At 43.0% G+C, this 25,317-nt stretch overlaps 1 protein-coding gene across 11 annotated transcripts in view; it reads left to right on the forward strand.

The window, feature by feature from the left end:
- The window catches only part of LOC137324615 (AT-rich interactive domain-containing protein 1B-like), a 648,069-nt gene that overhangs the window by 589,575 nt on the left and 33,177 nt on the right, over window positions 1-25,317 (forward strand). For 10 of the 11 annotated variants that reach the window (XM_067989102.1, XM_067989104.1, XM_067989107.1 and 7 more), the window contains 2 exons: window positions 645-817; window positions 5,346-5,496. In XM_067989102.1, coding sequence (XP_067845203.1) covers window positions 645-817; window positions 5,346-5,496 — 324 coding nt within the window. The remainder of the gene's footprint in view (window positions 1-644; window positions 818-5,345; window positions 5,497-25,317) is intronic. The other variant, XM_067989111.1, reaches the window with a different exon arrangement.

Here is a 25,317-nt window from a genome sequence, read left to right on the forward strand (position 1 = left end):
ATCAATCTCAGTTTTCACATTTTCAATTGATCTAGCTTCAACAGCTATTTGGGGGAGGAGAGTTCCATATTTCTACTACCCTTTGTGTGAAGAAGTGCTCCCTGACATCACCCTGAACGGTTAGCTCTAGTTTTAAGGTTATGCTTCCTTGTTCTGGACTTTCCCACCAGAGGAAATGGTTCTCTATCTACCCTATCAATTCCTTTAATCATCTTAAACACCTCAATTAGATCAACTCTTAATCTTCTATACTTGAGGGAATACATAGTAGGTAGGGAATACATAGTAGGTACAGCACAGGAGGAGGCCATTCGACTTGTGCCAGCTCTTTGAAAGAGCAATCCAATTAGTCTTATTCCCCTGCTCTTTCCCCATTGCCCTGTAATTTTTTTCCTTTCAATGTGTCCTCATAACTTAACCCTTTTTGCCCTGATATCATTCTGGTGAACCTGCACTGCAGCCCTTCAAAGGCCAAAATATCCTTCCTGAGATGCGCTGCCCAGAATTGAATGCAGTACACTAAATGGGGTCTAACCAGAGCTTTGTAAGACATTTAAAACATTGGAAATAAAAGCAGGTTTTGTTTGTTTGTCTGAAATTATGAACCTGTTATCAGTCAGCTTCTCTTTTTTAAACCTGAACAGGAATAATGCAATCAGTGTGCAGGATCCCTTCTCGGATGTTAGTGACCCAGCATTCCAGAAATGGGGCTCCATGACGCCAAATACACCATATCAACAGGGCATGAATATACCAGAAATGATGGGTCGAATGTCATATGAGCCCAATAAGGATCCCTTTGGTGGTATGAGGAAAGGTAGTTAATATTTCTTTTAATTCTCCAACTTTAAAACTATAATGGAGATGAGAAAATAGCACTGAGGAACTATGGCAGTTATTACACAAGAACATGCAGAGAGGCTGAGGGATCTCAGTTAATAACCTAAGTATATCTCATACATTACAAAGAATTGAATGTATTTTGATAAGGGAAACCCTACTGTGTACCAGAAATAGATATATTTATTTTGACCAATTGAAAAGCATGTAGGTATATAGATATTTTAAAATCTATTAATGCCCAGAGGATCTATTTAATAAAATACAGTCAAACCCTGTTAGAAGTGTGTGAACATCTAAAAATATATTATACATTATCTTGTTTGGAAATTCGCATAAAAATGTAATCATTTCAACTCTGCTACATTATTTTAAAAGGATATAGCTGTTGCCTAGTTCTGTGTAGTAATCTTACCATATCTGTATGGAGAGGAGGGTTGTCCTTATCATCCCACACCTCTCCAATGTTTATACCTGGGGAGAATCCACTGATATTTTTCTATTTTGTGCATTGACTGAAGGTGAAATGAGCACTAATACCTTATGATAATGTGACTGTCCATTACGAACCTCCAACATTCTCAACATGCAGACAGCATCATAATTTGCCATTATAGCATTTATGTATCAGTGGGGGCCAAGCCCAGTCATATCCTCACCCAGTTTCCATATACACACACACACACACACACACACACACACACTTTCCAGCAGCATTCGCTGGATGATGATAATAGAGTGGGGCCCTAGCTGATTTTTTTTTCCCCCTTTTCCTAGCCCGGGATGCCAATTCCAATTGTAGCACTCCCATTGCTCATATCAGTTAGCTTAGCACAGACCAAGGATTGATTCTGGGATCATCTTGTTCTATATGGCACAGTCAGCAATGGTATTGCCAACTAAGCCATCGGAAACCTCAGCCTGTTTACATGCCCTCAAAATGAACACTGCCTTGTTGTGAATGGTTTCAGTTAAATGGATACATCCAATGAATGGATGGTCACATCCAAATCCTTTCTACCTTTGCTAATGCAAAATAACCTGGTTGACACTTGAATACCGGCATGCAGTGCCTTCTGTGATTGGTGGGCACTATATATGTTTTGTCTTGATCTTATGTGAATCATTTTTTGTTTGAATGGGCCAAATCTATCTAGATATTTCAAGAGGTTGAGAAGATACTTATTTACAAAGATATTAATAGTGCCCTCTTGGAGGCAACTATTGATCTCTTTCTGTGGAACTATAGAACTCTTTCACTGCATACATGTTTCCCGTTCCATTATGTTTTACCTTACTATTATTATATACATATTTAAAATCGATCAGTCATTTATTCTTTTCGAATTTCCTTTCAGAGCTATTAATTCTTCCTTACATTAAATTACCTGGCTATGTAGCTTGACATCATCTTCTGGTACCATCCCTCTATTTATTATGCTCCCTTGCCTATTTCCGTACTTACCTCCTTAAGAATTCTAGGACACAACCCATCTGGTCTGAGACACAGAGTGGGCATTTTGTTCCTTGAGTTTCTTCATAATGTGTTTTACTGGTATAATATATGCTCTAGACTCCTGAATGATTTTAACTGAGATTTGTCCACAGTCTGGATTTGTGAATAATTGATTTAACATATCTGCCATTTTCTGATACCCCATAATACTTCTACTCAACATTTTCCTTATCCAGTTTTTAACACAGCGTCTTAGTTCAAACAATCCATCTACCTATCTGTATCATTAGAAATTTTGTGTCTGTAAGAATATATAATTGTATGACTGTAGAGAGCATATGTGTGGAGAGCATAGTGTTGCTAATTGGTCTATGCTAACCAAGTGGCATTATAGATCACGTGGTCAGCATAGATCAATTTTAATCCAAAACCAGAAATTGAAACCTGCCATGACAATTTTCCACCAATTTCACCTTCAACCTGGCTGGCCCAGAAATATATTTTTAAAAAACAGATGAGTGTTGTAAAGAGCTCACCTGCCAACTCTTTGTGCACACCCTGTGACTCTAGCCATCTGACCCACTGATAATCCTGTCACTCACCCACATTCTTTGAGCTAACCTGCCTTCAATGCACTACCCTCTAGCCATTATCTCAGTGATTCAAACCCACTCCATTTTGTTTTCCGGCCAGCAGGACAGTCTGTCAGCACAACAGCTACCCGCTGCTTCAGAGTGGAAGCAGATGCTTTAACTGCCTTTGATGAACTGATTTCCAGGTAGCTGATCCTACAACTTCTTAAAAAAAAAAGTAAAACTTAAGAGCAGTAGGATTCATGCTTTGCCAATCAGCAACGAGCAGTGCTCTGGGAGTTCTGCTAGAAGCTAAGGTATTCTTGCTTCTATTTACAATTCAGCATATTTTCACCCTCAAAACCCTTCCTTCTGGTGTCAACCTTGGCTCAGAGGTGTAGTACTCTTGCCTCTGAGTCAGAAGGTCATGAGTTCAAGCCCCATTGCAGAAATGTGAGCACATAATCTAGGCTGACCACTGCAGCACTGAGGGAATACTGCACTGTCGAAGGTGCCTTCTTTCGGATGAAATGTTAAACCAAGTCTGCCCTCTCAGGTGGACGCAAAAAATCCCATGACACTATTTGAAGAAGAACAGAGGATGGCTTATTCACCTTATTTGAATATCAGCCTTACATTTCAGGCGGATGGGCAGGTCACCCATTTATTGGCCTGTCTGAATATGTCATCATGCAGGCATTGGGCCTCAATGCGGCGGTAGAGGTGCCCTTCTCCTCTCTTCCCCTGCCCCAATTTTCAACTCTTGGCCACCCACATTTCAGGTGGGAGGGTGTTGGAGATGTAACCAACAACATGTTTGATGTTGACAGTGTTCTCTACGTTAGGCCCAACCTTGCTCGCGCGGGTCATCATGTGGCGTACGCCATTAGTTGGACTTTCCCCTGTACCCTTCAGCTCGAAAAATTTTTGCACCATAACTTTCTGGAAGTGTGAGCTAATAGTGGAGTGGCGAGGGCAACGGGCCATCTGGAACTTGAGTGAACGGTGGGACCAACCGTCTATCTCCTTAACCAATGAGATTTTAGGATTGAGAATGAATCATGAACAATGAAGAAGAAGGGTGAATTAGAGTGGGTGAATTTGAGTCAAATCAGGTACATAGAGAGTGAAAGAAAGATTGGATTAAGAGAGAGAGAAAAAAGAGACAGAAAGGAAAAGCAAGAAAAAAAATGTAAACTTTAAAAAATTTTAAAAATTTCTAAGGAGAATTTACTACACGCAGGAATAAGATTGAACGGTTTAAATTGTTCCCTTTCTGGGCCAGAGAGGTTAATTGGCGTTGCGTTAATAATTATCACATCGTTAAAAGGGTTCGTACGCTCTTAATCACCACCCCAACCTTTCTGCGGTGAATTAACGTGCAAATCCAGCAAGTTCTTAAAAATAACGGGGAGGCTAAGAACGAGATGCCATTTGTGTGAAGCAAACGGTGGTGTGGCATAAATTGACCCGCAAGTTCTAGATATTCACAACTCACGGTGTATCTCTTAATCCCCTGAACTTGCTGGCCGATTTATGCATTAATAACAGCGTGTGTCATTAACACATCATTATTTTTCCAGCAAGATTTGGCTCATTATGTTTATAATTGGATGTGGGAGTAATCTTTGCTGGCATTAAAAGTTACATATTTCACTTTCTATATGCTGGTGGCCTGTACTTTAAAATGCTCATGTATGCCACATTATAATCAAACACAAAAACTTACTCAAGGATATACATCTTATAATTGTGCATCTGGGGCATGGCGGAGGTTGGAAGAGAAGAAGGACGATGCCATTTCCCGTGAAATCTGATATCATGTTCTAACTGAAAGCCCCAGAAGCTTGTCATATAAATTAGTCTAATACAACCTTAGCCCCTGAAATAGTTCTACAAGCTTTTACTTCAAAATTATATAAAAAAATAAGATCTGAAGTCTAATTTGAATTAGGGAATAAAAGACGATTGTATGCTTAAGTCCATTATAAAGACGAGCTGTTTGCTACGATCTCCTTTTCCAGTTGGTCCTTGATCTGTAGCACTTTCATAAACACAGCTCTGTGCATTGCACTTCTAAAAAAGAATTGCAATATATATAAATACTCTCATGGAACTGCATCATGGATTGAATGAATAAGCCTCTCCACATATCCACAAATCAGTCATGATACGACAAGTGAAATCAATTATTACTCATTCCTGGGTTAGTTGGTGAGGTGTATACGATTCGACTTAAGGTCAAAACCACAAAGGCTGTTGTAGCAATCAACATAATCATGACTTCAAAAGGTAACAATTCTGCGTGTTCTGAAACTATTCTGTGTATCAGAAATCCATTTATTGCATATGAGATATGTAGAGATAAATTTGCAGAAATAGCTTTATTCTTGTTTACATTAGCAGTACTCTATTTAATTTGGTATTTGTGCCATAATGAGCTGTTTTTTAAACTAACTTGACCTATTTCACCATAGTGCCTGGGAGTAATGACCCCTTTATGCCTCCTGGGGTAATGCCTAACAGTGGGATGCAGGATTTGTACAACCGTACTCCATCAGGAGGAATGGCCAACTTGAGTATGGGTCAGCGGCAGCAGTATGCTTACGGACCTGGCTATGACAGAAGGTAAATATGGCATCCTTGTGATGAATTTTTAATAAAAACTGGTGAATTTTTTTTGTTTGTCGAGCTGAGGGATATGAGAGCCAGGGATGGGCGCTTCACTTTTTGTTCCTTGTGTCAGCATTAGGAATTCTGAGTAGTTTTCTTTTAATTCATTCTCGGGATGTACGCATGGCTGGCAAGTAAAATTAAGGAAAACCCAAAAATATTTTATAAATACATAAAGAGCAAGAGGACAACTAAGGAAAGAGTAGAGCCTATTAGAGACCTAAAAGGTAACCTACGTGTGGAGGCGGAAGATGTGAGTATGATTTTTAATGAATACTTTGCGTCTGTCTTCACAAAAGAGGGGGACGAAGCAGAGATTATAGTTAAGGAGGAGGAGTGTAAAATAGTGAGAGAGGGAGTATTAAGGGGTTTAGCATCTTTGAAAGTAGATAAATCACCAGGCCTGGATGAAATGTATCCCAGGCTATTAAGAGAAGCAAGGGAGGAAATAGTAGAGGCTCAGACCATCATTTTCCAATCCTCCCTGGCTACAGGCGTGGTGCCGGAGGATTGGATGACTGCTAACGTTGTACCGTTGTTTAAAAAGGGAGGAAAAGATAGACCGAGTAATTATAGGCCAGTCATTCTAACCTCGGTTGTGGGCAAATTATTGGAATCAATTCTGAGGGTCAGCATAAGTCGTTATTTAGACAGGCATGGGTTAATCAAGGACAGTCAGCACGGATTTGTTAAGGGAAGGTCTCGTGTCTGATTAACGTGATTGAATTTTTTGAGGCGGTAACAAGGAGGGTCGATGAGGGTAATGCGTTTGATGTAGTCTACATGAATTTTAGCAAGGGTTTTGACAAGGACTCACATGGCAGACTGGTCAAAAAAGGAAAAGTCCATGGGATCCAAGAGAAGGTGGCAAGTTGGATCCAAAATTGGCTCAATGGTAGGAAGCAAAGTGTAATGGTTGACGGGTATTTTTGCGACTAGAAGGCTGTTTCCAGTAGGGTTCCGCAAGGCCCAGTACTGGGTCCCTTGAATGTGGGGGGCTTGATCAAGAAGTTTCCAGATGATACAAAAATTGGCCGTATGGTTGATAGTGAGGAGGAAAGCTGTAGACTGCAGGAAGATATCAATGGACTGGTCAGGTGGACAGATAAGTTGCAAATGGAATTCAATCTGGAGAAGTATGAGGTAATGCATTTGGGGAGGGCAAACAAGACAAGAGAGTACACAATAAATGGGAGGATACAATAAATGGGAGGATACAAGAGAGTACACAATAAATGGAGGACATTGGGACCGGTTCTGGGGAAGGTGGGACCTGTACAAACGTGACGGGATACACCCGAGCAGGACCGGGTCCAATGTCCTCGCGGGAGTGTTTGCTAGTGCTGTTGGGGAAGGTTTAAACTAGAGTGGCAGGGGGATGGGAACCTGAGCGGGGAGTCAGAAGAGAATAAAATTGAGAGCAGCAAGAGAGGGGAAGACCCAGGGGAAATCTACAATACAAATAGTACAAACAGTTGTTCAAGAACAAGTGAGAGGAAAAGTGTAGAGCAGCGGAAAGAAAGTGTACTTTAGGCACGACAGATAAAATAAAAACTAGAAAGCGTAAGGCGATTAACCCAGCATCAAAGCTGTGGCAGGAGGTTGGGAACCTGAGCAGGGAAACAGAGGAAAGCGTGTCAGGAAGGGACAGAAGGTATGGAGTAAAAGGTAAAGTGTTAAAAAAAGGAAAAAGCAGGAACTAAGTGTCACAAAACATATTTGAAAGTTCTTTATCTGAATGCACGTAGCATTCATAACAAAATGGACGAGTTAACGGCACAAATAACGACGTATGGGTATGATCTTGTGGCCATTACAGAAACATGGCTGCAGGGTGACAACGACTGGGAATTAAATATGCCAGGGTATTTAACAATCAGGAAGGACAGGCAGGAAGGAAGGGGAGGTGGGGTGGCTATGTTAATAAAGGAAGGAATCACTGTAATACAGAGAAATGATATTGGGACAAAGGATCAGGATAATGAAACAGTTTGGGTAGAGATAAGGAATAATAAGGGGAAAAAAACACTAGTGGGCGTAATATATAGGCCTCCTAATAGTTGCAACTCTGCTGGAAGAAGTATTAATCAGGAAATAGTCGGGGCATGTAATAAGGGAACAGCTATAATTATGGGGGATTTTAACTATCATATTAACTGGACAAATCAAATTGGGCAGGGCAGCCTTGAGGAAGAGTTTATTGAGTGTATTCAGGATGGATTTCTTGAGCAGTATGTAACTGATCCTACAAGGGGGCAGGCAACCTTGGACCTGGTCCTGTGTAATGAGCCAGGATTAATTAATAATGTCCTAGTTAAGGATCCCCTTGGAATGAGTGACCATAACATGGTTGAATTCCATATCCAATTAGAGGGTGAGAAGGTTGGTTCTCAAACAAGCGTACTGAGCTTGAATAAAGGAGACTATGATGGTATGAGAGTGGAATCGATTAAAGTGGACTGGGAAAATAGATTAAAGGGTAAGACGGTACATGAGCAGTGGTGTTCATTCAAGGAGTTATTTTACAACTTTCAAAAAAAAAATATTCCACTGAGGAAAAAAGGGTGTAAAAGAAATGACAGCCATCCGTGGCTAAGTAAAGAAATTAAGGACAGTATCCGACTAAAAACAAGGACATATAAGGTAGCCAAACCTAGTGGGAGGATAGAAGATTGGGAAGTCTTCAAAAGACAGCAAAAAGTAACTAAAGGATTGATTAAGAAAGGGAAGATAGATTATGAAAATAAATTAGCAAAAAATATAAAAACAGATAGCAAGAGTTTCTATAGTTATATAAAAAGCAAAAGGGTGGCTAAGGCAAACGTAGGTCCCTTAGAGGATGAGACCGGGAAATTAATGGTGGGAAGCATGGAGATGGCAAAAATGCTGAACAAATATTTTGTTTCAGTCTTTACGGTAGAGGACACTAAGAATATCCCAACACTGGACAAACAGGGGGCTCTGGGGGGGGAGGAGCTAAATACGATTAAAATCACTCAGGAATTGGTACTCAGTAAAATAATGGGACTCAAGGCGGATAAATCCCCTGGACCTGATGGCTTACATCCTAGGGTCTTGAGGGAAGTGGCAGTCGGGATTGTGGATGCTTTGGTAATAATTTTCCAAAATTCTCTGGACTCGGCAAAGGTCCCGGCAGATTGGAAAACTGCTAATGTAACACCCTTATTTAAAAAGGGTAGTAGGCAGAAGGCTGGAAATTATAGACCAGTTAGCCTAACATCTGTGGTGGGTAAAATTTTGGAATCTATTATTAAGGAGACAGTAGCGGAACATTTGGATAAACATAATTTAATAGGACAAAGTCAGCATGGCTTTACGAAGGGGAAGTCATGTCTGACAAATTTGCTTGAGTTCTTTGAGGACATAACGTACAGGGTGGATAAAGGGGAACCAATGTATTTAGACTTCCAGAAGGCATTCGACAAGGTGCTACATAAAAGATTATTGCTCAAGATAAAGAATCACTGGATTGGGGGTAATATTCTGGCATGGGTGGAGGATTGGTTATCTAACAGGAAGCAGAGAGTTGGGATAAATGGTTCATTCTCGGACTGGCAACCAGTGGCCAGTGGTGTTCCGCAGGGGTCGGTGCTGGGTCCCCAACTCTTTACAATCTATATTAACGATTTGGAGGAGGGGACCGAGCGTAACATATCAAAGTTTGCAGATGATACAAAGATGGGAGGGAAAGTGGAGAGTGAGGAGGACATAAAAAACCTACAGGGGGATATAGACAGGCTGGGTGAGTGGGCGGAGATTTGGCAGATGCAATACAATGTTGGAAAATGTGAGGTTATGCACTTTGGCAGGAAAAATCAGAGAGCAAGTTATTATCTTAATGGCGAGAAACTGGAAAGTACTGCAGTACAAAGGGATCTGGGGGTCCTAGTGCAAGAAGATCAAAAAGTTAGTATGCAGGTGCAGCAGGTGATCAAGAAGGCCAACGGAATGTTGGCTTTTATTGCTAGGGGGATAGAATATAAAAATAGGGAGGTATTGCTGCAGTTATATAAGGTATTGGTGAGACCGCACCTGGAATACTGCATACAGTTTTGGTGTCCATACTTAAGAAAAGACATACTTGCTCTCGAGGCAGTACAAAGAAGGTTCACTCGGTTAATCCCGGGGATGAGCGGGTGGACACATGAGGAGAGGTTGAGTAGATTGGGACTCTACTCATTGGAGTTCAGAAGAATGAGAGGCGATCTTATTGAAACATATAAGATTGTGAAGGGGCTTGATCGGGTGGATGCGGTAAGTATGTTCCCAAGGATGGGTGAAACTAGAACGAGGGGGCATAATCTTAGAATAAGGGGCTGCTCTTTCAAAACTGAGATGAGGAGAAACTTCTTCACTCAGAGGGTGGTAGGTCTGTGGAATTTGCTGCCCCAGGAAGCTGTGGAAGCTACATCATTAAATAAATTTAAAACAGAAATAGACAGTTTCCTAGAAGTAAAAGGGAATTAGGGGTTACGGGGAGCGGGCAGGAAATTGGACATGAATTTAGATTTGAGGTTAGGATCAGATCAGCCATGATCCTATTGAATGGCGGAGCAGGCTCGAGGGGCCGATTGGCGTCCTCCTGCTCCTATTTCTTATGTTCTTATACTGAGAGGTGTAGAGGAACAAAGGGACCTTGAAGTGCATGTCTACAGATCCCTGAAAGTAGCAGAACAGGTAGATAAGGTAGTTAAAAAGGCAAACGGGATACTTTCCTATATTAGCCAGGGCATAGAATGTAAGAGTGGAGAGGTTATGCTAGAACTGTATAAAACATTGGTAAGGCTATAGCTTGAGTACTGCGTACAATTCTGGTGGTCACATTACAGGAAAGATGTGATTGCACTGGAGAGGGTATAGAGGAGATTTACGAGGATATTGCTCGGGCTGGAGAATTTTAGCTATGAGAAAAGATGGGATAGGCTGGGGTTGTTTTCTTTGGAACAAAGGAGGCTGAGGGGAGATTTAATTGAGGTATTTAAAATTATGATGGGACTAGATAGAGTGGATAAGGAGGACCTGTTTCCCTTAGCCAGAGGGGTCAGTGACCAGGAGGCATAGATTTAAAGTAATTGGTAGAAGGAGTCGAGGGGAGCTAAGGAGAAATTTTTTCACCCAGAGGTTGGTGGGCCTCTGGAACTCACTGCCTGATAGGGTGGTAGAGGCAGAAACCCTCAACTCATTTAAAAAGTACTTGGATGTGCACTTGAAGTGTCATAACCTACAGAGCTACGGACCAAGTGCTGGAAATTGGGATTAAGCTGGGTAGCTCTTTTTCGGCCGGCACAGACACGATTGGCCGAATGGCCTCCTTCTGTGCCGTAACTTTCTATGATTCTATGACTGACATTTATTGCCCATCCCTAGTTGATATGAGAAGGTGGTGGTGTGCCGCCTTCTTGAACAGCTGCAGTCCATGAAGTTGTTCCCATAATGCTGCTGGGTAGTGAGTTCCAGGATTTAGACCCAGCGATGATGAAAGAATGGCGATATATGTCCAAGTCAGGATGGTGTGTAATTTGGAGGGGAACTTAGAGGTGATGGTGTTCCCGTACATCTGTTGCCCTTGTCCTTCTCGGTGGTGGAGGTCGCTGCGAAAGAAGCCTTGGCGAGTTGTAGATGGTGCACACTGCAGCCACGGTACGCCAGTGGTGGAGCGGGTGGTTGTTAAGGCTAATGGATGAACTGCTGATCAAGCAGACTGGTTTGTCCTGAATGTGATGAGCTTCTTGAGTGTTGTTGCAGCTGCTCCCATCCAGGCAAGTTCACGCCTCATAGGTGATGGAGAGGCTGTGGGGAGTCAGCAGGTGAGCCACTTGCCGCAGAATACCCAGCCTCCGACCTGCTTTAGTCGCCACCGCATTTATGAGGCTGGTCCAGTTCAGTTTCTTGTCAGTGATGACTCCCAGGATGTTGATGGTGTTGTTGCAGCTGCTCCCATCCAGGCAAGTTCATGGCAACACATGGTGATGATAATACCATTGAATGTCAAGGGATACCGTTAGGCGCTCTCCTGTTGGAGATGGTCATTGCCTGGCACTTGTGTGGCGCGAATGTTACTTGCCACTTATCAGCCCAAGCCTGGATATTGTCCAGGTCTTGCTGTATGCAGGCATGGACTGCATCATTATCTGAGGAATTTTGAATGGAGCTGAACACTAATCATTAGCGAACTGACCTTATGATGGAGCGAAGGTCATTGATGAGCAGCTGAACATAGTTCGGCCTAGGACACTACCCTGAGGAACTCCTGCAGCGATGTTCTGGGGCTGAGATGATTGGCCTTCAACCACCACTGCCATCTTACTTTGTATGACTTCAGCCACTGGAGAGTTTTCCACCTGATCCCCATGGACTTCAGTTTTGCTAGGACTCCTTGGTGTCACATTTGGTGGTATGCTGCCTTGATGTTATGGCCAGTCATTCTCACCTCACCTGTGGAATTAAGCCCCTGTATCCGTGTTTGGACCATGGCTATAATGAGGTGTGGTCCTGACGGAACCCAAACTGAGCAGGTTATTGGTAAATATGTGCTGCTTGATAACACTGTTGACATCTTCCGTCACTTTACTGATGATTGGGAGTAGGTAGATATGGCGATAGTTGGCCGGGTTGGATTTATCCTGCTTTTTGTGGACAAGACATAACTGGGCAATTTTCCACATTGTCTTGTAACTGTACTGGAACAGCTTGGTTAGGGTTGCAGCTAGTTCTCAAACACAGGTCTTCAGCACTACAGCTGGGATGTGGTCAGGGCCCATTGCCTTTGTTGTGTCCAGTGCACTCAGCCATTTCTTGATGCCATGTGGAGTGAATAGAATTGGCTGAAGACTGGCATCTGTGATGATGGGGATCTTGGGAGGAGGCCGAGATGGATCATCCACTCTGCACTTCTGGCTGAAGATGGTTGCAAACTCTTCAGTCTTGCCTTATCCACTTGTACTGGACTCTGCCATTGTTGAGGATGAGAATGTTCATGGAGCCTCCTCCTCCTGTTGGTTCTTAATTGTCCACCACTGATGCAGGGCTGTAGAGATTTGATCTGATCCGTTGATTGTGGAATCGCTTAGCTTTGTCCACAGCATGCTGCTATTGCTGTTTAGCATGCACGTAGATATAGCAGAGCCAGCTGCAATGTGCCTTAAACCCAATCTCAGAGCACCACCTACTACACCTGTACTTTTCCATTTACCAGATCAGACATCCTCCTGATCTCGGAGTGAGACCACGAATTTGAGCTGAATTGCGGGCTATTCTTTTCATGTGGACCCTTATCCACTGGATAGTTGAGAGTGCTCAAGTACATTTCATGTAATGCCCTTAATAGCTGACAGAGAAAGAAGGTTTAAATTCCAATGATGTGGGCTGGATTTCAACCCATGTGCCAAACTAAAAGAATAATATGCACTAACCCCCTGCACCACCCAATCACTCCTATAATTGGTTGTCTTGGCAGTAATTGTATCATCTGTCTGCTTTTACCCTCATTTGTTGATTAATGAGATGATATGTTCGTTTATTTATTTTGTTGATTAAATGAGATGAGACAGCTTGGTATCTAGTTGGTTCCGGTTCCCTACCTTTTATAAGAAAATGTCCGTTGTCAGCATTATGACTGCTGAGTCTGTGTGTTAGTTTTCTTTCTTGTTGATTATCTATTTTTTCATTCTAATTGGTATTTTCTACTCTTCACCTATAATATTGCAAAAAAATATTCCTTCCTAGTTTCATTTTTTTCCTCAGTCACATTGCACCAAAAATATTCTATACTGTCCCCTTGCAGCAAAAAATAGTTGTTTCAAAATGCTGTCGTCATGACACTCTTCACTTGGGGCCCAGACCAAGAGGAAAGCTTTTGTTAATATTGCTTTAAATGTTGTGAATTCTGCAGTAATTGGATTCTTATGTGTTCCTAGGAATAAAATGGTAGAGAGATTAGCTGCACAAACCTGTCACTTTATTTATTGCACAGTGATGTAGGAACATCTGAGGATTCAAAAACCTCAGACTATTATTAAGGAGTTTCCACCCTGCCTGCCTGCATTCCCATTCCAAGAATCACCTGTATGTGGCTACCAGGCCTAGCTTTTTCTTTCTTTCTTTCGTAAATCAACCTCCAACACCCAGCCCTGCTACCTAGGCACCCCAAAATTCAACCCAGAATCCACCTTCGCTCGAAGTTTCAGCATTGACTTCTGCCCGGACCAGCTCCTTCCCATACCTAACCGTCTCAGATATGAAGTCTGAGCTGTTCCTCATCAGCTCATGAGCAATATCATGGGAGATCTGCCAGTATTTTAGTATTTGTCACCATAAAGGGCTATGACTATTTTTAATAAGAAAAATTAAGTGATGAATGCGTGGCTGGAGAGATGGTGCAGGATGGAGGGCTTTAGATTCCTGGAACATTGGGACCGGTTATGGGGGAGGTGGGACCTGCACAAGCTGGACGGGTTGTACCCCAACAGGGCCGGGACCAATATCCTTGCGGGGAGGTTTGCTGGTGCTGTTGGGGAAGGTTTAAACTGGCATGGCAGGGGGATGAGAACCTGAGTGTAAATTCAGATGGGGCAGAATCAGAACTGGAGATAGAAGGCAGAAAATTAATAAGTGACTTAGGAAGGCAGAGGAAACAAAGGTTAGAAAATAAACAGCTAGGGAGTTTGGCAGTGCTTAAAGGTATATACCTCAATGCAAGGAGCACAGTGAATAAGGCAGATGAGCTGAGCGCACAGATAGACATGGGGCAATACGATATCTTAGCTATTACAAAAACATGGCTGAAAGAGGGGCAGGAATGACAGCTCAACGTTCCTGGTTACAGGGTTTTCAGAAGAGATAGAGAAGGGAGTAAAAAAGGAGGGAGGGTGGCAATTTTGATTTTAAAAAAAACAATTATGGCTGTGAGGAGGGATGATATGTTAGAAGGATCATCAAATGAGGCCATATGGGTTGAGCTAAGGAACAAAAAAGGGGCAGTCACACTACTGGTAGTGTGCTATAGACCCCCAAAACAGTCAGAGGGAGATAGAAGAGCAAATATGTAGGGAAATTTCTGAGAAGTGCAAAAACAGTAGGGTGGTAATAGGGGATTTCAATTACCCTAATATTAACTGGGACACAAACAGTGTGAAGGGTATAGAGGGTGCAATATTCTTAAATTGCATTCAGGAGAACTTTTTTAGCCAATACTTAGCAAGCCCAACAAGAGATGGGGCAGTTCTCGATTTAGTTTTAGGAAATGAAGCTGGGCAGTAGGAAGGAGAATCAGTGGGAGAGCATTTTGCTGGTAGTGATCATAGTTCAATTAGAATCATAGAAAGTTTACGGCACAGGAGGAAGCCATTCAGCCCATCATGTCCGAGCCGGCCGGGAAACGAGCCACCCAGCCTAATCCCACTTTCCCGCATTTGGTCCGTAGCCCTGTAGGTCACTGCTCTTCAGGTGCACATCCAGGTATTTTTTAAATGAGTTGAGGGTTTCTGCCTCTACCACCCTCTCGGGCAGTGAGTTCCAGATCCCCACCATCCTCGTTTTTTCCTCATTTCTGCTTTAATCCTTCTACCAATCACTTTAAATCTATGCCCCCTGGTTATTTACCCATCTGCTAAGGGAAATAGGTCCTTCCTATCCACTCTATCTAGGCCCCTCATAACTTTGTACACTTCAATCAAACCAAGCCTCTTCTGTTCCAAAGAAAACAATCCCAGCCTATCCAATCTGTCATCATAGCTAAAATTCTCCAGTCCTGGTAACATCCTCGAAAATCTCCTCTGCACCCTCTCCAGTGCAATTACATCCTTCCTGTAATGTGGTGACCAGAACTGTGCGCAGTACTCAAGCTGTGGCCTAACTAGTGTTTGAGACAGTTCCAGCATAACATCCCTGCTTTTATATTCTATGCCTCAGCTAACAAAGGAAAGCATTCCATATGCCTTCTCAACCATATGCCTGTCCTGCTACCTTCATAGAAACATAGAAAATAGGAGCAAGAGCAGGCCATTCGGCCCTTCGGGCCTGCTCCGCGTTTCAAAATGATCATGGCTGATCGTCTAACTCAGTATCCTGTTCCCGCTTTTTCCCCATATCCCTTGATCCCTTTAGCATTAAAGATATATATCTATCGCCTTCTTGAATACATCCAATGACTTGGCCTCCACTGCCTTCTGTGGTAGAGAATTCCACAGGTTCACCACCCTCTGAGTGAAGAAATTTCTCCTCATCTCAGTTCTAAATGGCATGCACCATATCCTGAGACTGTGACCCCTTGTTCTGGACTCCCCAGCAATCGGGAACATCCTCCCGGCATCTGGTCTGTCTAGCCCTGTCAGAATTTTATATATTTCGATGAGATCACCTCTCGTTCTTCTAAACTCTAGTGAATATAGGCCTAGTCGACCCAATCTCTCCTCATACATCAGTCCTGCCATCCCAGGAATCAGTCTGGTAAACCTTCATTGCACTCCCTCCATGGCAAGGACATCCTTCCTCAGATAAGGAGACCAAAACTGCACACAATACTCCAGATGTGGTCTCACCAAGGCCCTGTATAACTGCAGTAAGACATCCCTGCTCCTGTACTCAAACCCTCTTGCAATGAAGGCCAACATACCATTCGCGTTCCTAACTGCTTGCTGCACCTGAATGCTCGCTTCCAGCGACTGGTGTACAAGGACACCCAGGTCTCGTTGCACCTCCCCTTTTCCCAATCTATCACCATTCAGATAATAATCTGCCTTTCTGTTTTTACAACCAAAGTGGATAACCTCACATTTATGCACGTTATACTGCATCTGACATGTTCTTGCCCACTCACCCAACTTGTCGAAATCACATTGGAGCCTCTTTGCATCCTTCTCACAGCTCACATTCCACCCCAGCTTTGTGTCATCTGCAAACTTGGAAATGTTACATTTAGTTCCCTCATCCAAATCATTGATATATATTGTGAATAGCTGGGGCCCAAGCACTGATCCCTGCGGTACCCCACTAGTCGCTGCCTGCCACCCAGAAAAAGACCCGTTTATTCCTACTCTCTGTTTCCTGTCTGTCAACCAATTCTCAATCTATGCCAGTATATTCCCCCCAATCCCATGTGCTTTAATTTTGCACATTAACCTCTTGTGTGGGACCTTATCAAAAGCCTTCTGAAAATCCAAGTACACCACATCCACTGGTTCTCCCCTATCTATTCTACTAGTTACATCCTCAAAAAACTCCAGTAGATTTGTTAAGCATGATTTCCCTTTCATAAACCCATGCTGACTTTGTCCAATCCCGTTAATGCCTTCCAAGTGTTCTGTTATCACATCTTTTATAATAGACTCTAGCATTTTCCCCACTACTGATGTTGGGCTAACTGGTCTGTAATTCCCTGTTTTTTCTCTCCTTTTTTTAAATAGTGGGGTTACATTTGCCACCCTCCAATCTGTAGGAACTGTTCCAGAGTCTATAGAATTTTGGAAGATGACAACCAATGCATCCATTATTTCCATGGCTACCTCTTTAGTACTCTCATACTCTATTTTTCCCCTCTTAATCAATCTCTTTGTCCTCCTTTGTGAATTCTAAACTGCTCCCAATCCTCAGGCTTGCTGCTTTTTCCGGCAATTTTATATGTCTCCTCTTCGAATCTAATACTATCCCTAATTTCTTTTGTAAGCCACAGTTGAGCCACCTTTCCTGTTCTATTTTTGCGTCAGACAGGAATGGATAATTGTTGTAATTCCTGCACACGTTCTTTAAATATTAGCCATTGCTTATCCACCGTCATCCCTTTTAGTAAAGTTCCCCAATCTATCATAGCCAACTCGCACCTCATACTTTCGTAATTTCCTTTATTTCGATTCAGGACCTAGTTTCGGATTCAACTACTTCACTCTCCATCTTAATGAGGAGTTCTATCATGTGAAGGTCGCTCTTCCCTAAGGGACCCCGTACAACACAATTGTTAATTAATCCTTTCTCATTGCACAATACCCAGTTTAGGATCGCCTGTTCTCTAGTAGGTTCTTCAACGTATTGGTCTAGAAAACCATCGCGTACACACTCCAGGAATTCCTCCCCCACAGTATTATTGCTAACTTGGTTTGACCAATCTATATGTAGATTAAAGTCACCCATGATTATAGTTGTACCCTTCTTGCATGCGTCTCTAATTTCCTGTTTAATGCCCTCCCCTACATCTCCACTACTGTTTGGGGGCCAAAAGACAACCCCCACCAACGTTTTCTGCCCCCTGGTGTTTCTTAGCTCCACCCATACAGATTCCACATCGTGATTTTCTGAGCCAATATCCTTCCTCGCAATTGCACTGATTTCCTCCTTTACTAACAACGCTACCCCACCTCCTTTCCCTTTTTGCCTGTCCTTCCTAAATATTGAATACCCCTAGATGTTCAGTTCCCATCCCTGCAGCCATGTCTCCGTAATCGCAACTATATCATAACCGTTAATATCTATCTGCGGTGTTAATTCATCTAGCTTATGCGAATGCTCCGCGCATTAAGACACAATGCCTTTAGACTTGTCGTTTTAAGATTGCTGGTCATCTTAGTTTTATTTTGCACCATGGCCCTATTTGTTTCTCGCCCTTGTTTTCTCTGTCTTCCACTATTGCTTCTTCCCTTTCTGTCATTTATTTCTATCCTTTTTTCCCCCTCCTCTGTCTCCCTGCTCAGGTTCCCATCCCCCTGCCATTCTAGTTTAAACGTTCCCCAACAGCAATAGCAAACATCCCTGCGAGGACATCGGTCCCAGTCCTGCTCGGGTGTAACCCGTCCTGCTTGTACAGGTTCCACCTTCCCCAGAACCGGTCCCAATGCCCCAGGAATCTAACTCCCTCCCTCCTACACCATCCCTGCAGCCATGCATTCATCTGGTCTATTCTCCTGTTCCTATATTCACTAGCACGTGGCACTGGTAGTAATCCTGAGATCACTACCTTTGAGGTCCTGCTTTTTAATTTATCTCCTAACTCCTTAAATTCACCTTGCAGGACCTCATCCCTTTTTTTTACCTATGTTGTTGGTACCGATATGGACCACGACTACTGGCTGTTCATCCTCCCCCTCCAAAATGCCCTGCAGCTGCTCTGTGACATCCTTGACCCTAGCACCAGGGAGGCAACATACCATCCTGGAGTCACGTTTGCGGCTGCAGAAACACCTATCTGTTCCCCTTACAATTCAGCGATCTGTGGACATGCACTCCAAGGTAACTCACTTCCTCTACACCTCTCAGTATCCTCCCATTTATTGTGTATTCCCTTGCCTTGTTTGCTCTCCCCAAATGCATTACCTCACACTTCTCCGGATTGAACTCCATGTGCCACTTTTCTGCCCATTTGACCAGTCCATTGATATCTTCCTACAGTCTACAGCTTTCCTCCTCACTCTCAACCACACAGCCTATCTTTGTGTCATCCGCACATTTCTTAATCATGCCCCCTACGTTTAAGTCCAAATCGTTAATGTATACCACAAAAAGCAAAGGACCAAGCACCGAGCCCTGCAACACCCCACTGGAAACTGCCTACCAGTCGCAAAAACACTCGTCAACCATTACCCTTTGCTTCCTGCCACTGAGCCAATTTTGGATCCAATTTGCCACATTCCCTTGGATGCCATGGGCCTTTACTTTTTTGACCAATCTGCCATGTAGGACCTTGTCAAAAGCCTTGCTAAAATCCATGTCGACTACATCAATTGCGCTACCCTCATCGATCCTCCTTGTCACCTCCTCTCAAAATTCACTCAAGTTAGTCAGACACGACCTCCCCTTAACAAATCCATGATTCCAATAATTTGCCCATCACCGAGGTTAGGCTGACTGGCCTGTAATTACTTGGTCTATCCTTTGCTCCCTTTTTAAACAATGGTACAACGTTAGCAGTCCTCCAATCCTCCAGCACTACGCCTGTATCCAGTGAAGTTTGGAAAATGATTGTTAAAGCCTCCGCTGTTTCCTCCCTGGCTTTTTTTAACAGCCTGGGAAACATTTCATCTGGCCCTGGTGATTTATCCACTTTCAAAGCTTCTAATCCCCTTAATACTTCCTCTCTCACTGTGTTTATCCCATCCAATATTTCACACTTCTCCTTAACTTCAATCTCTGCACCATCCCTCTCCTTTGTGAAAACAGATGCAAAGTATTCATTAAGAACTATACCCAAATCTTCCGCCTCCACACGTAGTTTACCTTTTTGGTCTCTAATAGGCCCTACTCTTTCCTTAGTTATCTTCTTGCTCTTAATGTATCAATAAAACATCTTTGGGTTTTCTTTGATTTTACCTGCTAATATTTTTTCATGCCCTCTCCTTGCTTTCCTAATTTCTTTTTTAACTTTACCCCTGCACTTTGTGTACTCCTCTAAGCTTTCCGTAGTATTGAGTTCCCGGTATCTATCATAGGCTTTCTTTTTCTGCCTTATTTTAACACCATAAGACCATAAAAGATACGAGCAGGTGTAGGCCATTCGGCCCCTCGAGCCTGCTCCGCCATTTAATGAGAGCATGGCTGATCTGATTTTTACCTCAGCTCCACTTTCCTGCCCTTTCCCCATATCCTTTGACTCCCTTGCTGATTAAAAATTTGTCTAACTCAGCCTTGAATATATTCAGTGACTCAGCCTTTTGGGGTAAAGAATTCCAAAAATTCCTCCTCATTTCCATCTTAAACGGGCGACCCCTTATTCTGAGACTATGCCCCCTAGTTTTAGATTCCCCCATGAGGGGTAACATCCTCTCAGCATCTACCCTATCGAGTCCCCTCAGAATCTTGTATGTTTCAATAAGATTTCCTCACATTCTTCTAAACTCCCTTGAGTATAGACCCAACCTGTTCAATCTTTCCTCATAAGACAACCCTTCCATACCCGGAATCAACCTAGTGAACCTTCTCTGAACTGCCTCCAATGCAAGTATGTCCTTCCTTAAATAAGGGCACCAGAACTGTACGCAGTACTCCAGGTGTGGTCTCACCAGCACCCTGTACAGTTGTAGCATGACTTCCCTGCTTTTATACTCCATACCCCTAGAAATAGAATCATAGAAGTTACAACATGGAAACAGGCCCTTCGGCCCAACATGTCCATGTCGCCCAGTTTATATCACTAAGCTAGTCCCAATTGCCTGCACTTGGCCCATATCCCTCTATACCCATCTCACCCATGTAACTGTCCAAATGCTTTTTAAAAGACAAAATTGTACCCGCCTCTACCACTGCCTCTGGCAGCTCATTCCAGACACTCACCACCCTTTGAGTGAAAAAATTGCCCCTCTGGACCCTTTTGTATCTCTCCCCTCTCACCTTAAATCTATGCCCCCTCGTTATAGACTCCCCTACCTTTGGGAAAAGATTTTGACTATCTACCTTATCTATGCACCTCATTATTTTATAGACTTATATAAGATCACCCCTTAACCTCCTCCTCTCCAGGGAAAGAAGTCCCAGTCTATCCAACCTCTCCCTATAAGTCAAACCATCAAGTCCCGGTAGCATCCTAGTAAATCTTTTCTGCACTCTTTCTAGTTTAATAATATCCTTTCTATAATAGGGTGACCAGAACTGTACACAGTATTCCAAGTGTGGCCTTCCTAATGTCTTGTACAACTTCAACAAGACATCCCAACTCCTGTATTCAATGTTCTGACCAATGAAACCAAGCATGCCGAATGCCTTCTTCACCACCCTATCCACCTGTGACTCCACTTTCAAGGAGCTATGAACCTGTACTCCTAGATCTCTTTGTTCTATAACTCTCCCCAACGCCCTACCATTAACGGAGTAGGTCCTGGCCCGATTCGATCGACCAAAATGCATCACCTCACATTTATCTAAATTAAACTCCATCTGCCATCCATCGGCCCACTGGCCCAATTTATCAAGATCCCGTTGCAATCCTAGATAACCTTCTTCACTGTCCACAATGCCACCAATCTTGGTGTCATCTGCAAACTTACTAACCATGCCTCCTAAATTCTCATCCAAATCATTAATATAAATAACAAATAACAGCGGACCCAGCACCGATCCCTGAGGCACACCGCTGGTCACAGGCCTCCAGTTTGAAAAACAACCCTCTACAACCATCCTCTGTCTTCTGTCGTCAAGCCAATTTTGTTTCCGTTTGCCTTCCGGATTACCTGCTGTACCTGTATGTTGACTTTTTGTGTTTCATGTACGAGGACCCCCAGATCCCTCTACCGCAGAATTTTGTAGTATTTCTCCATTCAAATAATATTTTGCTTTTTTATTTTTCCTCCCAAAGTGGATGACTTCACATTTTCCCACATTATATTCCATCTGCCAAATTTTTGCCCGTTCACTTAACCTGTCAATATCCCTTTGCAGACACTTTGTGTCCTCATCGCAACTTGTTTTTCCACCTATCGTTGTATCATCAGCAAATTTGACCACAAGACACTTTGTTCCTTCATCCAAGTCATTGATATATATTGTAAATAGTTGAGGCCCCAGCACTGATCCCTGCGGCACCCCACTAGTTACAGATTGCCATTTTGAAAATGACCCTTTTATCCCGACTCTTTGTTTTCTGTTCGTTAGCCACTCCTCTATCCATGCCAGTATATTACCCCCAACACCATGAGCTCTTATCTTGTGCAGTAATCTTTTACGTGGCACCTTCTCGAATGCCTTTTGGAAATCCAAATATACTGGATCCATTGGTTCCCCTTTATCCACCCTTCCCGTTACTTCCTCAAAGAACTCTAATAAATTTGTCAGACATGATTGTATTATGAGTCTCCAAATGTCCTGCTGCTGCTTCCTGATTATCTTACCCTGGATGCTCCTTGACATCCAGGGGGCTCTAGATTTGGCTGTCCCTCCCTTTTTCTTTGTGGGAACATGTTTACCCTGAATCCCTTGAATCACCCCTCTGAATGTCTCCCACTGCTCTGACACTTCAAGTAGCTGTTTCCAGTTTACTTCTGCTAAATCACTTCTCAGTTTAGTAAAATTGGCCTTTCTCCAATTGAAAACTTTAACTCCTGCTCTGTCTTTGTCCTTTTCCATAACTATGCTAAAACTAACTGTATTATGATCACTACCACCAAAATGCTCTCCCACTGCTACTTCTTCCACCTGCCCCTCTTCATTTCCTAGAACTAAACCCAGAACTGCCCCTCTTGTTGGGCTTGCTATATACTGGCTAAAAAAATTCTCCTGTATGCAATTTAAGAATTCTGCACCCTCTATACCATTCACACTGTTTGTATCCCAGTTAATATTAGGGTAGTTGAAATCCCCGACTATTACTGTCCTATTGTGTTTGCACTTCTCAGAAATTTGCCGACATATTTGCTCCTCTATCTCCCTCTGACTGTTTGGGGGTCTGCAGTACACTCCCAGTAGTGTGACTGCCCCTTCTTCGTTCTTCAGCTCAACCCATAAGGCCTCATTTGATGCTCCTTCTAAAATATCATCCCTCCTCAAACTCCTTAGTTTTAGCATAGTTATGGAAAAGGACAAAGATAGAACAGGAGTTAAAGTTCTCAAATGGGGAAAGGCCAATTTTACTAAGCTAAGAAGTGATTTAGCAAAAGTGGACTGGAAACAGCTGCTTGAAGGTTAATCAATGTCAGACCAGTGGGAGGCATTCAAGGGGAAGATTCAAGGGGTGCAGAGTAAACATGTTCCAACAAAGGAAAAGGGTGGGACTGCCAAATCTAGAGCCCCATGGATGTCAAGAAGCTTACAGGGTAAGATAAGGCAGAAAAGGAAAGCTTATGTCAGACACCGAGAACTCAATACTACAGAAAGCCTAGAGTATAATAAGTGCAGGGGTGAAGTTAAAAAGAAAATGAGGAAAGCAAAGAGAGGGCATGAAAAAATATTGGCAAGTAAAATCAAGGAAAACCCAAAGATGTTTTATAAATACATTAAGAAAAAGAGGATAACTAAGGGCCTATTAGAGACCAAAAAGGTAACTTATGTGTGGAGGCAGAAGATGTGGGTATGGTTCTTAATGAATACTTTGCATCTGTTTTCACAAAGGAGAGGGATGATGCAGAGATTGAAGTTAAGGAGAAGAAGTGTGAAATATTGGATGGGATAAACACAGTGAGAGAGGAAGTATTAAAGAGATTAGCATCTTTGAAAGTAGATAAATCCCCTGGGCCAGATGAAATGTTTCCCAGGCTGTTAAAAGAAGCAAGGGAGGAAAGAGCAGAGGTTCTGACCATCATTTTCCAATCCTCACCGGATACAGGTGTGGTGCCGGAGGATTGGAGGACTGCTAATGTTGTACCGTTGATTAAAAAGGGAGCGAGGGATAGACCGAGTAATTACAGGCCAGTCAGTCTAACCTCGGTGGTGGGCAAATCATTGGAATCAATTCTGAGGGACAGGATAAACCGTCAGTTAGGAAGGCACGGAGTAATCAAGGACAGTCAGCATGGATTTGTTAAGGGTTAACAAGGCTTTTCACAAGGTCCCACATGGCAGACTGATCAAAAAAGTACAAGCCCATGGGATCCAAGGGAGAGTGGCAAGTAGAATCCAAAATTGGCTCAGTGGCAGGAAGTAAACGGTAATGGTTGACGGGTGTTTTTGTGACTGGAAGGCTGTTTGAAGTGGGGTTCCACAGGGCTCAGTACTAGGTCCCTTGCATTTTGTGATATATATTAATGATTTGGACTTTAATGTAGGGGACATGATTAAGAAGTTTGCAAATGATGCAAAAATTAGCCATGTGGTTGATAGTGAGGAGGAAAGCTGTAGGCTGCAGGAAGATATCAATGGACTGGTCAGATGGGCAGAAAAGTGGCAAATGGAATTCAATCTGGAGAAGTGTAAGATAATACATTTGCAGAAGGCAAACAAGGCAAGGGAATACATAATAAATGGGAGGATACTGAAAGGTGTAGAGGAAGTGAGTTACCTTGGAGTGCACGTAGATAAGGTGGTTAAGACGGCATATGGAATACTTTCCTTTATTAGCCGAGGCATGGAATATAAGAGCACAGAGGTTATGCTGGAATTGTATAAAACACTGGTTAGGCCATAGCTTGAGTACTGTGTACAGTTCTGGTCACCACATTACAGGAAGGATGTAATTGCACTAGAGGAGATTTACGAGGATGTTGCTAGAACTGGAGAATTTTAGCAATGAGAAAAGTTTGGATCGGCTGAGGTTGTTTTCTTTGGAACAGACGAGGCTGAGGGGTGATTTAATTGAGGCATACAAAATTATGAGGGGCCTGAATAGAGTGGATAGGAAGTGTCAAAAAAGTACAAGCCCATGGGACCCAAGGGAGAGTGGCAGTTTGGCAGAGAGGTCAATAACCAGGGGGCATAGATTTAAAGTGATTGGTAGAAGGATTAGAGGGGAGTTAAAGAAATTTTCTTTTACCCAGAGGGTGGTGGGGGTCTGCAACTTACTGCCTGAAAAGGTGGAAGAGGCAGAAACCCACAACTTATTTAAAAAGTACCTGGATGTGCACCTGAAGTGCCGTGACCTACAAGGCTACGGACCAAGTGCTGGAAAGTGGGATTAGGCCGGGTGGCTCATTTTCAGCCGGCACGGACACGATGGGCCGAATGGCTTCATTTCCCCCCCCCCCCCCCCCCAATGGCTTAGTATAAAAATGAACTGCCTGATGTCGTACAGTGTCTTGCATACCTGAAAGGTTCCAGGTTTGATGCGCGGTCTAGACTGAACTGGCTGGGCAGTAGAATGGGTGCCACAATTTCCCTAGTGCCTCGACAAAAGTTAGCTAGTGACCCCTGCTT

This window comes from Heptranchias perlo, chromosome 8 (genome assembly GCF_035084215.1).
Source record: "Heptranchias perlo isolate sHepPer1 chromosome 8, sHepPer1.hap1, whole genome shotgun sequence".
Lineage (NCBI taxonomy): Eukaryota > Metazoa > Chordata > Chondrichthyes > Hexanchiformes > Hexanchidae > Heptranchias > Heptranchias perlo.